Source organism: Hemibagrus wyckioides, linkage group LG15 (assembly GCF_019097595.1).
Source record: "Hemibagrus wyckioides isolate EC202008001 linkage group LG15, SWU_Hwy_1.0, whole genome shotgun sequence".
Taxonomy (NCBI): Eukaryota; Metazoa; Chordata; class Actinopteri; order Siluriformes; family Bagridae; genus Hemibagrus; species Hemibagrus wyckioides.
In genome coordinates, this window is record NC_080724.1 from 16,677,602 (window position 1) to 16,692,500 (window position 14,899).

Genomic DNA, 14,899 nt, shown 5'->3' on the forward strand with positions numbered 1-14,899 from the left:
TAGGATTTTGTTTTTTAAACTCTTGACCTTTGTTTAACCATGTGAGAGATTTGAGCTGAGGAAACAGACAGTGAATCAGACAGTATGATCCTGTGAGACGTGCGCTAAGTATAGGAAACAGTAGAAGAAAGAGATCATTATCGTAAAGACAGAGAGGCAGAAATTTAAAGAGAAAAAAAAAAGGATAGTTTTATTACAGTATCACAGCTTTCTCAGGTTTGATGTATATGAGAACATGAGACACTGGCAGAAACTGGAAGTCAGTCTGGTTTATATAACTACTGAAATCTAACTACTGCCTCCTGCTTTCACTCAGGTGTCTGTCAGCAGCCCTTTCGCCCTCACGATTAGGAGCTATTCATTATGGACTGTGACTTAGGTAGAGAAGGCAGGGAGAGTGTGTAGTGTTTAGGGCATGGACAGTGCCTCTAACAGGATTAAACCGCTGTGAAAACCCTTGCAGAGACCCCCACCACCACCACCACCACTACCGCCTCATCCCCCCATTCCTACACCCACCTCCCCCAATATCCGGCCCCCTTTTGCCAATTAATATAATAAAAGATGGAACAAAGAGCTTCCCTGCTTTTCATAATTAAACTTGGCCATCTCTAGAGGACGCTGTGCTTCAGCTCTCTCCAGTAGCGCATCACCGAACCCCCAGCGCCCGGCCCTCGGCCCCAGCGTGAGCTGTAGACATGGCGGGGGAGATATTGCACGAGTGTGTGGCCTTCCACACACCACCGGACTCAATCATAATGGAAAGTGTGTGTCTCTCCATCTGCTGTTAACTGATGAGTGGAAAGTGAGACAAACCCCAGCAGTGCCCACAGAATCCCTCCGAAAGAGCAGTTTGCCGTCCGTGTCCAGTCTGAAAACTGTGTCAAACTGAATAGGGAAGCTCACTGAATTACTGAATGTTTGGAATTAATGTAAAAAATAAAATGAGATAAATAAAAATTAATTTTTTTTTTACAATAAATAAAATTCAACAAATAATTGTAAGATTGAAAAAAAAATTAATTTCAGATTTTATTTTATATTAATAGCAAATTTGGAATTATTTTTAAAAATATATTTATTTAATTAACATTATTTAGATTTTCTTAATAATTTGTGCAATGTTTCTCAATTTTTTAGGCTTCAGATTGAACCCATTTAATCCAACTGAACAGTTAATTAAAAGTAAATAATTATAACTGGATTTTACGTCTCACAACTTTAACAGCTCTAATATCAATTGATATTGATTTCGACCGTCACTTTTCAATCACATCATTTAAATATAACCCCCAGGGAGCCACAGACCCCATTTTGAGAACCTTACAGGTTCCATAAAATCCACAATATACATTTATCCAGAAATAGTGTGCGATTCCCTATGTGTGTGTGTGTGTGTGTGTGTGTTAGGCAAAGAAAATGAGTGAAAGTAAAGTGAGCATTCCTTTCTCAGCCGCCAGAGCTGGCAGAAATTAGTTTCACACAATATGCAAATTCCTGCAATTGAAAAAAGAGGGTGTTTAAGTGACAGGTTGATATGTGATTAAACGACAATTAAAGTGCTGGAAGCATGCGGCAGCGGCGGGTCAAGTGCTGCACGCTGGAGCTAAAAGGTAGCAGACTATTGAGGTAACAGTCATGGGGGAGGCCAGGAACAGAGCCCAAAACAAATTAGCGGCTGCGAGGAAAGGCTGTCACGGCCTGTCAATAACACCGAAAAAGAGAGAGAGAGAGAGAGAGAGAGGGAGGAAAGTGTGTGAGGAAAGAAACCTGGGCACACCGAGAGTGTAAATAGAAATGGTGTAGAGGTAGAGGTGGTCCTTATATATGAGCAAGCTCTTGCCTGGCTGCGTAACTGGTTATATTCTGTGATGCTTTGGCAGCGTTCCTTGGTGCTCGACTAGTCCACCCTGAAGTGCGTCTCCGAGTTGTTCTACGCAGGGATTGGCGTTCTCTGCGAGTTTGTCCTGACAGCAGATGGCTGTGGCCTTTAATCCCCTTTGATGCTGTGCTGGGCAGTTGCTCCTGAACATCTCTTGCAAAGCCCTGAAAACTTGAGCTACTTTTCCTCTAACTGACCCCAATTGTCAAGGACCTGGCAGCTGTCACACTTTGTTAACTTTGTCTTAAGTGTAAGACTGAAGGGCGCAGGTTCCCCTCTCTCTCTCTCTCTCTCTCTCTCTCTCTCAACTTCCTGTTTGTTGTCTTTTCTGTTTTACTCATTCCTCAAAGCTCTTGATGCACCCCAGCCAGTGGGACGTGTACTTTCGGAAGACTCGAGCACTTATTTTTTTAATCAGAAATTATGGCGCAGTTGTACTCCGTTACCCTAAATTGGACCGAAGTTTCTGAGGGTGCAATATTGTGACCACAGATGGCTCGCGTTCCACTAAGAGGCTTAGCTTTCATCATCTTAATTATTTTCAAGCTCACCTTAATTATTGTCAATTATAAGGAACACACAGGCATTTGCTGCACTTCCTGTTAAGCCCACAGGTTTTGGTTTCTCAAGCGATCCATCTTGGACAGTTAGAGGAGAAAAGCTGTGCGCTTGCTAATCAGGGTTGCTTCAGCATATGTGATTACAAAACTGTGTGGTGTGGGGAGCGGGTATTTTACATGACAACAAAAGGCTAGACTTGAAAGGGGGAAAAAAAATGTCTTTTTCACTTTGAGACAAACATAGATCGCTATCTGCAATCTTCAGCTACAAGTACTGACTTGCTGCCTCTGGTGTGTGTGTGTGTGTGTGTGTGTGTGTGTTTTGGAATACCTTGAAATTTACAGTTGACTGTTCTTATTCACAGTATATACACACACACACACACACACACAAACCTTAAATATGACAGGGAACTTTGTATTGAACATAACTGACAAAAATGAATAGGTCTGTAAAAAAAAAAAGAAAAAAGGAGGGGGCGGAAGCAAAAGGAAAGAAATATGCCCTTTCAGCTGCTTTGAATCATATTTGCTTTTATCGCCGTTTTTATGATCTGCAGATCAGAATGAGGGCTTTCAGGTTTGGAGAGTTGTCCATTTGAGAGAGATGTGTGGTACATAAATCCTGCACTTCTACAGAAAGTGCCTCTTTCGCAGAAAGTCCCATGATGGCTGTGAGCTCACTAATGGAATTTTTAAAGAATTAAGATGCCTGCTTTCAACTGTTCCTTACTGAACGAGCTCATAACTGAATGCGTACGCTTCGACCTTATGACACTCGCTGTAAGTTCATATAAAGATGTATTCGAAAGTCCCTGGAGGAAGAGGAATAGCACAAAAGAACGCTTGTCTGCTTACTGTAGTCGCTTAACAATTGTAGCATTTAAGAATAGACTCGTATTAAACGGCTGTGATTAAATTAAAAATCACTCACCCAAATGTTTCACTGTGTTGGCACCATTATCACCTCTGCTTCTTATTAATTCTGCACTGTAAATAGATTCAGGGCTGAACTTTAGCGTAACCCGTGTCTTCCAATTTGCCTCTTTCCTCTCAACTAGCTGCGCGATCCTAATTAGAGAGAAACCGTGGAAAGGAAAAAAGAGAAAAAAGACAGGCTGCGTAGTTGTGGCATGTGATTGTGCTCGAGTATCTTTATTTTCCCGTTCATAAAAAGCCTCAGCAGCAAAGCGTCGCGGTAATCAGAGTGCGTAGCAAGCCATCTGTTTGATTTTAGAATATGTTCGTTTCTGTGATGGGATTGTAACAGGAGCGTTTACCATAATCATGGCATAATCTGTTCGCATTAGCTCTCCCTGATGCTCGTAGCTAATGGGGGGAGCAGATCCTGCCTGAGGTGTCATTACGCTCGCACCTGATCTTCAACGGATAGAGGACTATTTCAGGACTGAAATGCGATTGTTTTAATACTTTAATCCACCTGCCCTTGGCATTCAGGATTTTGCAGAAGGTAATTTTTTTGTGCTGACTGCTTACCGTCTTACACCTGCTCTCTTCCTCCTGAGTCAAAATCCACCTTTTCACCCTAAACCTTTCTATTTCCTTTTAATTAAGAATCTCTGTGTCAGATCCCGGCGATGAAACACTGATTTGACTCGTCGGGAGGAAATGTTTCACTCTTGACTTGACTTAAGCTCTTCGGGCCTGGCTTGTCAGCCGCCTGTCGGAGACACCAGCAGTGACGGCTGGTCAGCGCAGCGATAGCCCCCCCGAGGGACAGTTAACTCCCTGAATTCCCCCTACCGGCCGGGGTTTTGCCCATCGCTGAGTGGCAGGGAGTTGGAAGGCAAGATTGGTCTGGGGGTCACTAGTCAGTTGGGTGTAGGGTTGATAATAATGCTTGCTGATGGTTTCAGAAATCCTTCATTTGTGAGGAGAGCCTCATTAAGCGGCAGGCAGGCGTACAGGCGCATTAGGGTCCAGAGGAAGCTGCAGCCGGTGAGAATGCATTAGAGAGGATGCACGCTCTGCTCTCCCCTCCTGTCCTCCAGCTTTTTTCCTGATCTAATGTACTTTCAGAGGAATTGGAAATAGGGGTCAATAATTATGCATTTTAATTATTAACCTGCCTCCTCCTTAATTGTGCTTTTTAAAGCCTCTGCGCGCAGACATGATACTTTATTGCTCTGTTGGTCTGGGCAAGCCTGGGCCGGATCACTCTACTATCAGCCATAACCCACCTTTATGTTAGTGCACCATAATGGTGTGGCTTTTTACTGCGGCGGAGAGCACTTCTCCTACTGTACTGTTTTTTGAGCCATCCAGCTTGCATGTGTGTGTGTGTGTGTGTGTGTGTGTGTGTGTGAGCCACTTTCAGTGAATCATTTTAATTAGAAGGCGATTGATTGACAGAATGGCTCTGGGTGCAAAAGAATTGATATACAGAAGCTCTACTTGTCGCTGACCTCAATACACACAAACAGAAAGTCATCAGTGAAAGTATAATTGTTCCAAAATGATCTATATTAATACTAATTAATAGCGCGAATACTAGCAATAACACTCCAGATAACTGTGTACTCAGGGTACAAGTACACCTTCGCTGCACTTCAGTACATTTGCCTTGATTTTAATCGTCTTTCTCTTTCTCTTTCTCTACTTTTAGTTTTACTTTAACTTCGTTTTATTTGATAAATCTCAAATCTCGCTACATACCAAAACAATTGATCATCTAAATACAGTAGTTAGTAAATAAAAGCATATTTCGTTAGATGAAGGTGACCCGAAATATAGCGTGTAAATAGTTTGTATTGTGGGATTTATTATAACGTTTATGATATTAGCGATATGTGTTTTCGTGCGTTATTCATTTTTGGACTTTTACAGGTAGAATAAAACAGAATGGGGCGGTGTGCTGTTGAAGTAAAATAATCAACAGTGCCGTTTTTTTATATTCATCTCTTACCACTGCAATTTTTAAACATTTATAAATCTCACATTTCTTAATGAACATCTTATAGTGTTTTTTTTTTCACAGTTAAATTTAATGTTGTGGAGAAAAGATAGATCCTGCAATCATTCATGTTAAAACCATAACTCTCTCACTAGCCCCTCTTCTGTATCTCTCTGGAAGGTAATAAGCCAAAACCACAGCTTTCTTTAAACCGTACAGTCGTTTGTGCTGAAACTGGAGACTCCTTCCCTAATTATCCCATTTACTCAAATCTTCTTCATTATATTGATGATTATACTTTCCTATATTTTCCTTTCACATTAAAGATCCGCGTATTACTCGTTATGGATTGCGTCCACAAGTGCATGTGATGAGATAGAAACGCTAAACGAAATTGAGAATTCAACAGCACTTTGGTTTAACCTGATGGACGAAATGAATTATAAGCGTGTTGTGTAAGGAGTGGACGTTGTTCAGAGGTCACATAGGTCGAATGTTGTGGCTGGAGTCGGTTTGGAGATCATCAGCTCAAACAGAAGGGCTTTCGGTGTAGGAAGTTGTGCTTTGTGATCAGTCCAGTCCGGTGTGAGCTTATTGCCGCTGGTGGATAGAGTGAGAGACAGCCTGTTATTCACTGTGGGAATGTTTGCTTTGGGACACAAGCATGTTATTGTTGCCACGTTGATAACGGGTGGGAGGGGTGTTGGGGTGGATGGTGTCTGCTGGGGTGGCAAAAATCAAAAGTGCAACGCTTACCTCAAAATCACGCTGTGGGAACACATCTCATCAATATCTAACCATTCCTAAACAGCAGGTGATTTTAAAACCCTATTTTACAACTTATTAATGTAGCGCTTAAAAAGTGAATCGATAGAGGCTGTGTGTGTGCGTGCATGTGTGTGTGTGTGTGTGTGTGTGTGTGTGTGTGTGTGTGTGGCGGTGTTAGGTTCACCACTTAGGACCTGGTGCTGTCAAGCGTCTCATACACCTACAATTTTACAGTACACGGAACTGCACTTTTACGCTGTCAGAGCCCCAGATCTACTTCTGCTGTGTGGGAGCTAAAGAGGAACATTGTAATTACTGTCTCAGAATTCATATAGCGATACATAAAATAGTATTTATCCAGTCCTGTGTGCCGGGTGTCGGGGGCCGACGGCAGGGAGGGGCATGTTTTCGCACAATAGACAGTAGGAGCAATCAGGAGGAGTCGTGACTCCTGCATCTTCTCTGTCTCCTGTTTCGCCTTCAAAACCACCCCCTCCCCTAACCACCACCACCACCACCCCCCCCACCTCCCCTCTCAGCCATCACTCAGACACACCTACGCACAAATAAACATAAAAAGCTAATTTGTTAGCTCCCTCATTTCAGAGGCCCAGGCACGGAATATTGTAGACGCAAACTAATGCTTTGTCAAATGTTGACATGTGTCGCAAACACGCTGCCCACAGCAGCACATTTATAAAGAGAGCAAGCAAAGAAAAAAAGAGGAGAGGAGATTAGCAAACTGCTTAGCCCCTGCACTCACAGACCTAGTGGCAGAAAGGAAATGCCCCTAAACACGTGTATTAATGTGCAGGAGATTAGATAGAAAGACAAAAGAAATCAATGTTTCTAAAAAAACAGTACTAACATTACTATGAGAGTCTAGTGTTAGAGCTGTGTCTGTGGTGTCCACCATTCAGCTATTCCTCTATCATCCATCCATCCATCCACTCACTCATACTCATACTATAATCTACATTTGCCCATCCACCTATCCTACCATCCATCCATCAAGCATCCACCCGTCCAGCTGTCCAGCCTCTCATATATCTGTCTACCCAGCTATCTATTTTTATCCATCCATCCCTCCATCTATCTGTCTATACATCCATCCATCCATTTATCCATCCATACACCATCAATCTCTCCATCCATTCATACACCAACCCTTCCACCAAAATTTACCTGTATCCATCCACTTGACTATCCATCCATCCATCTGCCTATTCATTTATTTTTCATTCATTCATTCATCCATCCATCCCTCCATCCAAAATTCCATTCATCTATCCGTCCATTTTTCTGATCTGTCTATTTATCTATTTTTCCATCCATCCATCCATCCCCTATTGATCTATCCATCCACCCATTTTTCTGATCTGTTTATTTATCTATTTTCTTTCATCCATTGATCCATCCATCCATATCTACAAATTTATTCTTCCACCCATACATATATCAGTCTATCCCGATTCATCCATTCATCCACCTATCCATCCATTCTGTCGCAAACACTAGCAAAGTCCAGCCTCCTCATTATGTCCTTTAAAGAAACCCACATTACGCATGAAATTAGGAAACAAAGTGCACACACCTCTTAATACGTGAGCACCTCCAATATGCTGATGTTTTCTTTTGCACACTGTGTTTGCTAAATTGCCTTTGACTGCATGCATTGGTAATGGAACTTTATGTCCTTGCAGAAAGGACAGCTAGTCCGTTTCAGTTAAGGCCTGGACCATCTTCCATGGCTGGCTTTCACAAGACTTTTTTCCCCTCTAATACTCTGCCTTATGAATAAATGAAGCCTATGAAGCATTTTTTTCCATATTTGTGTAAATTGCTTTAAAAGCATTTTATCATGTCATAAAAAAGCGCAATTGATCTGCAGAGCTCGGGCCATTGGGCAGCTGTGTGTTTTGTTAATGGCCACTTTGCTCCAAGCAGCTTATTAAAAAATTTATATATAAATGCTAAAATTGCATAAATTATTTAAGCACAAAGTAAGCATTTTTGTTTCAGTCGGGAGGTGGGGCGGATATTGAAAAGGAGACTGCGTTTAGGATATTAAGCTTAGATAGAGGATCAGTCATATATACCTTTTGAAATGCATAGATCAGATCTAAACATAGGCACTCGCATATGTCATGCACTCACACACACACACTTTCATACACACACACACACACAGACCCCGTGCACAGGCACAAAAAATATATATATTTTTTGATGACTTCGTTTCAGCAAGCACGGAATGTCACCCATATCCTGGTTGATTGTACTTTCGAGTTTTATGATGTTTTTTCATTGATTTGTTTCCCCGGCGCAGCTGCCGACCTCTATTGAGGGACGAACGTAATCAGCGCTGACGCAAATTAGATGGTTATTCGTTTCGAAAATTGACAGAAAAACAATAAAAAAGATGAAATGCTCCCAAATCAATAGATATAATGAAATTCAAATAATCCGAGAGATGAGGTCTCCATGGCAACTGATAATGTGGAAAAGAAAACAATTTAATAAAGGACAGACACGCTTTGAAAACAGATTGGGGGGGGCTGTAAAGCGAGAAGCAGATGAGAGGAGGGCAGGTGGGGGGGCAGGAAAGACAGAGAGAGAGAGAGGAGGGGAGAGAGAGAGAGAGAGAGAGAGAGAGTGGGGACATTTGTGGCGGCTGCATGGCAGGTCCTAGTGCTTGTTTCTCTGGTGTGAAGGATTTGTGTCTATCCCAAGGACGCCCGAATAATTAGAAAAGTGTGCAGGGCAGAAAGTGCAGATTCAGGTTTTAATACGCAAAAAAAATTATTTCAGGGGCAGTCAATCGGAAAACCATTTGTTGGTGACCTTCCTGAGAGGCCCCCTGGTACAGGGCAAGATGGAGGCTGCGTGGCAGGCCGGCTTGAGTTATGGCATATTTGTGTTTTTATAGTGGCACAGGGAATGGAGAATGGTGCGGGGGAGGGCGGTGTGCAGGGGTGGGGGCTATAGGACCACAGTGGAAGTGTACGTGTGTTGCTGTAAAGGTCCGGGCTGCTGCTACTGAAGAGGGGAGGGCGAGAGAGACCAGAGGGGAGAGAGAGGGACAGAAAAGGGGAACTTGCAGATGTGGCTGTATTTACAGATCAGTTGTCAGAAAAGCCATTTAGAGAGAACGGGGCAGATCCCAGCACAATGACAGCAGAGGTGTAGGTTTAACAGCAAAAGACAGCAGGAGTCAGGTCGGAAATCAGGAGTGGTTAAGTCATTATCTTCTCCTGTATCTGCTGGAGCTTGAGAAATGAACTGAAATGTTTAGACGGTTCGATGAAAGACACGTCGACTTATTCTTCTTTTTTTTCCCCTTCCAAATAATGCGCCACTACCCTGCATTGTTCATTCTGTTTATTGAAAAGTGATAAAAACGAGTCGAACCTGTCTCACTGTCAGTTTGTTTAATTCAGCACTATCATCGAGATCCAGGATAACACGTCCTGTTAGCAGCCGTCATTATCCTGTTCGGAGCAGTAAGCAAATGAAAGCTGAGGGCACTGGGCAAGACCTGTATCCTGATCCCGGTTATGGTCCAATCTGCTGTTGTTAAACCATAAACATGACTAGAACTCAATAAAGCTTAAGGGAGTGTGTGAACAAACTGTGTGTCAAAGATATGTGTGTGTGTATGTATGTATGTATTGTGTAGGTGTTATGCATATGAGTATAAGGGACAGATACACACTGCTTGTCTCTGGGTGAGAGCACACAAAGCCCTCTATCACACACACACACAGAGCTCACCGTCCCATCAGAGTCGATGCCCTGCTCTCGTTCCACATTATTTCCTCGGGACGGACACACCTAGTATTTGATGAATAATAGTTTTTCAGGTCACCCTTGAAACCTTCCACTTACGGTAATGTGCAGTTTGGGGGCGGTCCGGCTCGCGATATTAATTTGAGGCTTAGTCTCAAATTCTTCTGTCTGAATGCGCTGTCTCAGCGGGAGAGAGCTGTCATCAGGGCAGCTGCGAGGCCTGACATTAATATTGTGATGTGAAAAGTGGCCTGCATGTAGGAGAGAAACTTGAAATTCCTTGCTGAACAATAACTCGGAGCCTACGAATCTGGCAGGCGTGTGTCAATAAGGCGGACGGAGGCTTGTTTTTTTGCGCCTAAATCAATCACTGGGGGACAAAAAAACACCATCATGGGGCGAGATGGTGAAATGTGAGAGCAGGGCATCTGCTTACGGTGTAGCGAGTGTAGAGTTTGTGGCACATGTTATCAGTGTCAACAGCAGCCGTGCATGGTCTCTCCCTCCCTCCCTTTCGTCTCTCTCTCTCTCCCTCTCTCTCTCTCCCTGTATCCATGATATTGCCCCTGCCCATGGCTGCTACTCGCTCATTGACTCTGTGTAACTCAATCTGAGAGGCTGGAGCCTAGCGGAGTGGGCTCGCCTGCCGTGTTCTCATCCAGCCTGGACAGTCAGCCACGCGCTCGGCACACTGGAGAGAGCAGCTTAAGTGGCCTCTCTCTCCTTCTATCTCCATCTCGCTCTCTCTTCCGGGCCTTTTTTTTTCCATAACGGCTGTAGAGGTAGAGAGCAGAGGGTGGTGAAGGACCCCTACTGGTAAAGTGGGTAAACACGCACAGCCCTGACATCTGTGCTGCATGCACGAGTGCGAGAGACACAAGGAGCAAGGGAGAGAGAGAGAGTGGGGACGAGTGCGAGCGCAGCCTAGCCGTGGAGGCGTGTGGGGAGACGGGGGGAAAAAATGCCGTGCTTCGTGGAGAGAATTCCACCCGAGCGTCAGGGAGAGGTGAGACGCAAACAGGAGGGCCGTTTCTTGCCAGGTAAGGCTCGAGCCAGACGCAACACACACTCACAGCAAACTCTAGACACACACACACACACACACACACACTGGCTGAGGTGCTGCTTAAGTCAGATGTGATGTCAGAATGTGTGATAATTCCACTGTGTGCGCAGGTCAACCCACAGAGAACTGGTTAAAAAAATTACACAAAAAAAAACCTAATGATTATTCTTTCACTTCTGGAAAAAAAACAAGAAGTGGAATAAGACCACAAAAAGTATTCTTGTTTAAAAATTAATGTCAAGCTTTGTATAGTAATTCACTCAGATCCAGTTCCACAGGTGTGATATACATATATATATACATATATGTATATATATATATATATATATATATATATATATATATATATATATATATATATATATATATATATACATATATATACACGAAGCAGGCCTAAGTCTTCAACAAATGAAGAGTTCTCGAGAACTAATCGTTTAGATGTCTAATCTTCTGCGCTTTCGGTCTGTGTTGGTTTTGGATTAGCCATTGTGTACTTTTTCTCTCAAATTGTTGTTCTTAATTACCACCCAGGCCTGTGAGAAGGATGGCACTGAATTTCTCAGCTCGCTGACATGTGGTGTTATTTGCCCAGCTAAGCGGCTCCCTGCTAGCATGGATTGAGCTCTCAGCCGCTCGCTTAGATACAGATGTTCTAAGGATTTTGCAGAGCACCAGGGAACACAGAGAGGGTTTGCGTTTGCGCCTGCATTTGGCTCGGATGTGCGGCGTTCTGACTTAATCCAGTGCGGCTCTCAATTAAACTTTCCCTTTTGTTAAATAAATACAGTGTCGTTAAATCTAAACACGCATTTGCATGGAGTCTCTCAAGTTTCAGGCCATAATGGGCTCAGTGGAAGGCCTGAAAAACAGGCCTGAAGAACTATATAAATATATATATATATATATATATATATATATATATATATATATATATATAAATATATATTTAAATGAGTGCAGAGTGTTTGATATTTTTTCCATCCCTGTTGATTCGGCTCTTATGCCAACAAGACCTGAGCCCTCAGTGAAGGTGAGATCAGACATGAAGTGGCTTCACATTTCTGGCAACGGCTCTGATGTCCCAGTGGATTGATTTGTTTGTTTGTGTGTTTGTGTGTGTGTGTTTATGTGTGTGTGTGTGTGTGTGTGTGTCTGCATGCGTAGGTGTGTTTGCGTTTCCGTCCGTGTACACACTTGCGCAAGATTTTACTAAGCAGATATTTCCCCTGTTTTCGCTCTGAGCCGCGGGAGATTGATGACTGAATTGTGGAGTACATGTTAACAGTAACTGCTGATTTATTGAGATACTTAGGGTAAGTGAGGCGGCCCTGACTCAGAGGGGTGGAACAAGATATAGTCCTTTTAGCTTAATGCAGAAATAGAGCCTTTTTAAGGAATAATTGTGATTACTGCTTGGGGGATGGGGGAGCGCAAGCGGAGGGAGGCTTTTAGCTCGAGGAGAGGTGAAGGAACCACAGGGGATGCAAGAGACACTTTGCATTTTCCAAGAATTTGTTTTGCATTCAATTGCAAGTTACTGGCGCAGTTTCAAGTATTGGGTTAGTTTTTTTTTTTCTGAAACCACACTCAAACAGGTTTGCATAGGTTTGACAAACACACTCAGAAAGCATGCCATTTAAAAGGAATCGGTCTCATTTCTTCATCCCCTGAGCATGTTTGCCTTCAGCAACATTCGAATCCACTTTAAAGATTCATGCGACTTCAATCTGATATCCCTCCATCTCTATATATTTTTTTCCTCGCAGCACTGAATAAGGAATAGCACTTCCCTGCAGAAGAGGAATGGCCCTTTTTTTTTTTTTTCCAAACCACCTTTTAGACTGAGTGAAATGTTTCCCCAGTTCGCTCAGGGACGACTTTATTTCTTAGCAGGGATTTAACACTCACTCAGTACCCCCATAAATACAAGCTTCCCCAGCAGCCCAGGAGCCATAACTCATGCTCTAACTCTCAGGCTAACCAAACTCATATTGCAGAGAGAGCTTTGTTTGGCTTTGTTTCTGCTTGCTGAAAGCCTTCAGATTACGGCCTCAGCCACACTCAAACCTCTTCCTCTATAACACAAGAACATGAACATTCACACTGACTTGGGTTAAATTGAAGACTAGGCTTGTTGACAGCAAGGCTGCTATTGTTTAATGAACATGTAGCTAGTGGCACCTGTTGAAGCCCTACCACATCATTAGTGACACTATACTTGTGGCTAGAAGACGCCCACGCAGAGCGTTGTGGCTAGGAAGAGTCATTTATAACCCAAAGCTCATGTTTTAAATCTTTAATAATTTTAGTGAGGAATAAACCTTTATCTTTTGTGATCTCGGTGAAGCTTCGTTCCTTTTACACCACAGCGGTGTGCCAATACTTTAACAATCAAAACAATTAATTATTTATTGAAGAATGACACGCTGCATGTTTTGTTGCAAAGTTATTTCCTGTTAGCATTTACCTCTTAACAGCTATAAACAGTCATTCCCTTTCTTACCAACCTTTCCTTTTCTTACTCTTGAAATTAATAAGACACAAAATTTCAGCTTATCATGTTACCCAGAAACCCCAAAAACCTTCCGTCCCGAAGACTGTCCTGTGCCAGATTAGCCTTTCATTTTTTTTTTTTCTCCTTTAGGAAGAGTTCATTGCTAATAAAAACTTCTGTCACAAGTAAGATTTCAGTATCTGAGTCCCAGTTTGCATTAAATGAATCTTTATTCAACTGTCAAAAACGATAGCAAGCGAAACTTTTCTATTAAAAACTTCACCAGTGTTGCCTTGCGGACTTGTTCTGTTTCATAGTATGACATCATCCTCGATTAATTTGCATATGAAGCACGATTGGTTTGTGCCGTTGACTGCTTTATGAGATCACAAAATGGCCGTAGTGTAACATTTAATAAGTTTCTTAACAAGTTTCGATAACAGGAATCGGCCACGTGAGAGGTGTTTACCGTTTATAAAAATCGTTATTTGAGTGCAAGGGAATTTTAATAAAGAACAAAGAGAACAAAAAAGTCCAAACGATAAAAATCGATTGGAGTTGGAGTTGTAAAGAAAAGCCTCTGACGTAAACGTTTCTAATCTGTGTGAAAGAAGAGACGCTCTCTCTCTCTCTCTCTGTCTCTCTCTCCGGGCCTCTGATTAGTTCTGATCTACACTTTAGTACCTTTCCGTTCTCCATTTTTCCCCCCCACACGTATATCTGACACGTGAATCCCTCTGAAGTCTTCTTCCTGACTACAGTTCCCGCCTTTTCTCAGGCTGGCGTTATTTGCGTAAAAGACAACATGGTGCTAGGAGGTATATTGTTCAGGTAGCCCATTTCTTTCTGTTCTCTCCATCTGTTTGATCTCTGCATCCTCCCCATGAGAGAGCAATACCGAAGACATCCTTTGAAAAGACGACGTTGCTGAAAATGTGCAGCAGCAGTCCATCACCTCGGATAAGGCCCCTGTGTGAAAACAAAAGCGCTTGTTGCTCTGTCTGATAAAGCGCCGCCGCTGCGTAACGCTTTTCATCTTTCGCTACCTGTTAGAGCAGCTGCCACCATGTCGTTTGTTCAGACTCTCTCACACACCATGTTATTGGTGTGCCCAGGACGCCATAAGCTGATCAGTGGGAAAAGGTGTGGCGCGTGTCCAGGCCGGTACCCAGGCTGGTGCCAGTCCGCAGGTTTGGCTCTCACGTTGTGGATTGATGTCTGGGAAGCAGCAGGGGCTTCGCTGTACCTTTATTACACATCAGCTGGATACCAAACTAATTTGATAAAGCAGCACTTAATACAGCGCACACACACTGCCACTGTGCCTGGCTCGCTGACAAGTGTGTCACGCCACCTGGCAAAAGGCTGGCACCGGGCTTCGGCATGGGATACGGCGGACACGTGGCATGAAAGAGAGGGAGGG

The 14,899-nt window shown here is 43.1% G+C and overlaps 1 protein-coding gene across 4 annotated transcripts in view; it reads left to right on the plus strand.

The window, feature by feature from the left end:
• casz1 (castor zinc finger 1) overlaps nucleotides 1–14,899 on the plus strand; it is an 83,944-nt gene that overhangs the window by 18,375 nt on the left and 50,670 nt on the right. Inside the window, exon 1 of one of the 4 annotated variants that reach the window (XM_058409503.1) lies at nucleotides 10,801–10,953. The exons of 1 other annotated variant lie outside the window; for it this stretch is intronic. In XM_058409503.1, coding sequence (XP_058265486.1) covers nucleotides 10,875–10,953 — 79 coding nt within the window. In that variant the 5' untranslated portion in view covers nucleotides 10,801–10,874. Of the gene's footprint in view, nucleotides 1–10,800; nucleotides 10,954–14,899 lie in introns of those variants that run through there. 2 more of the 4 variants (XM_058409500.1, XM_058409504.1) reach the window with 2 other exon arrangements.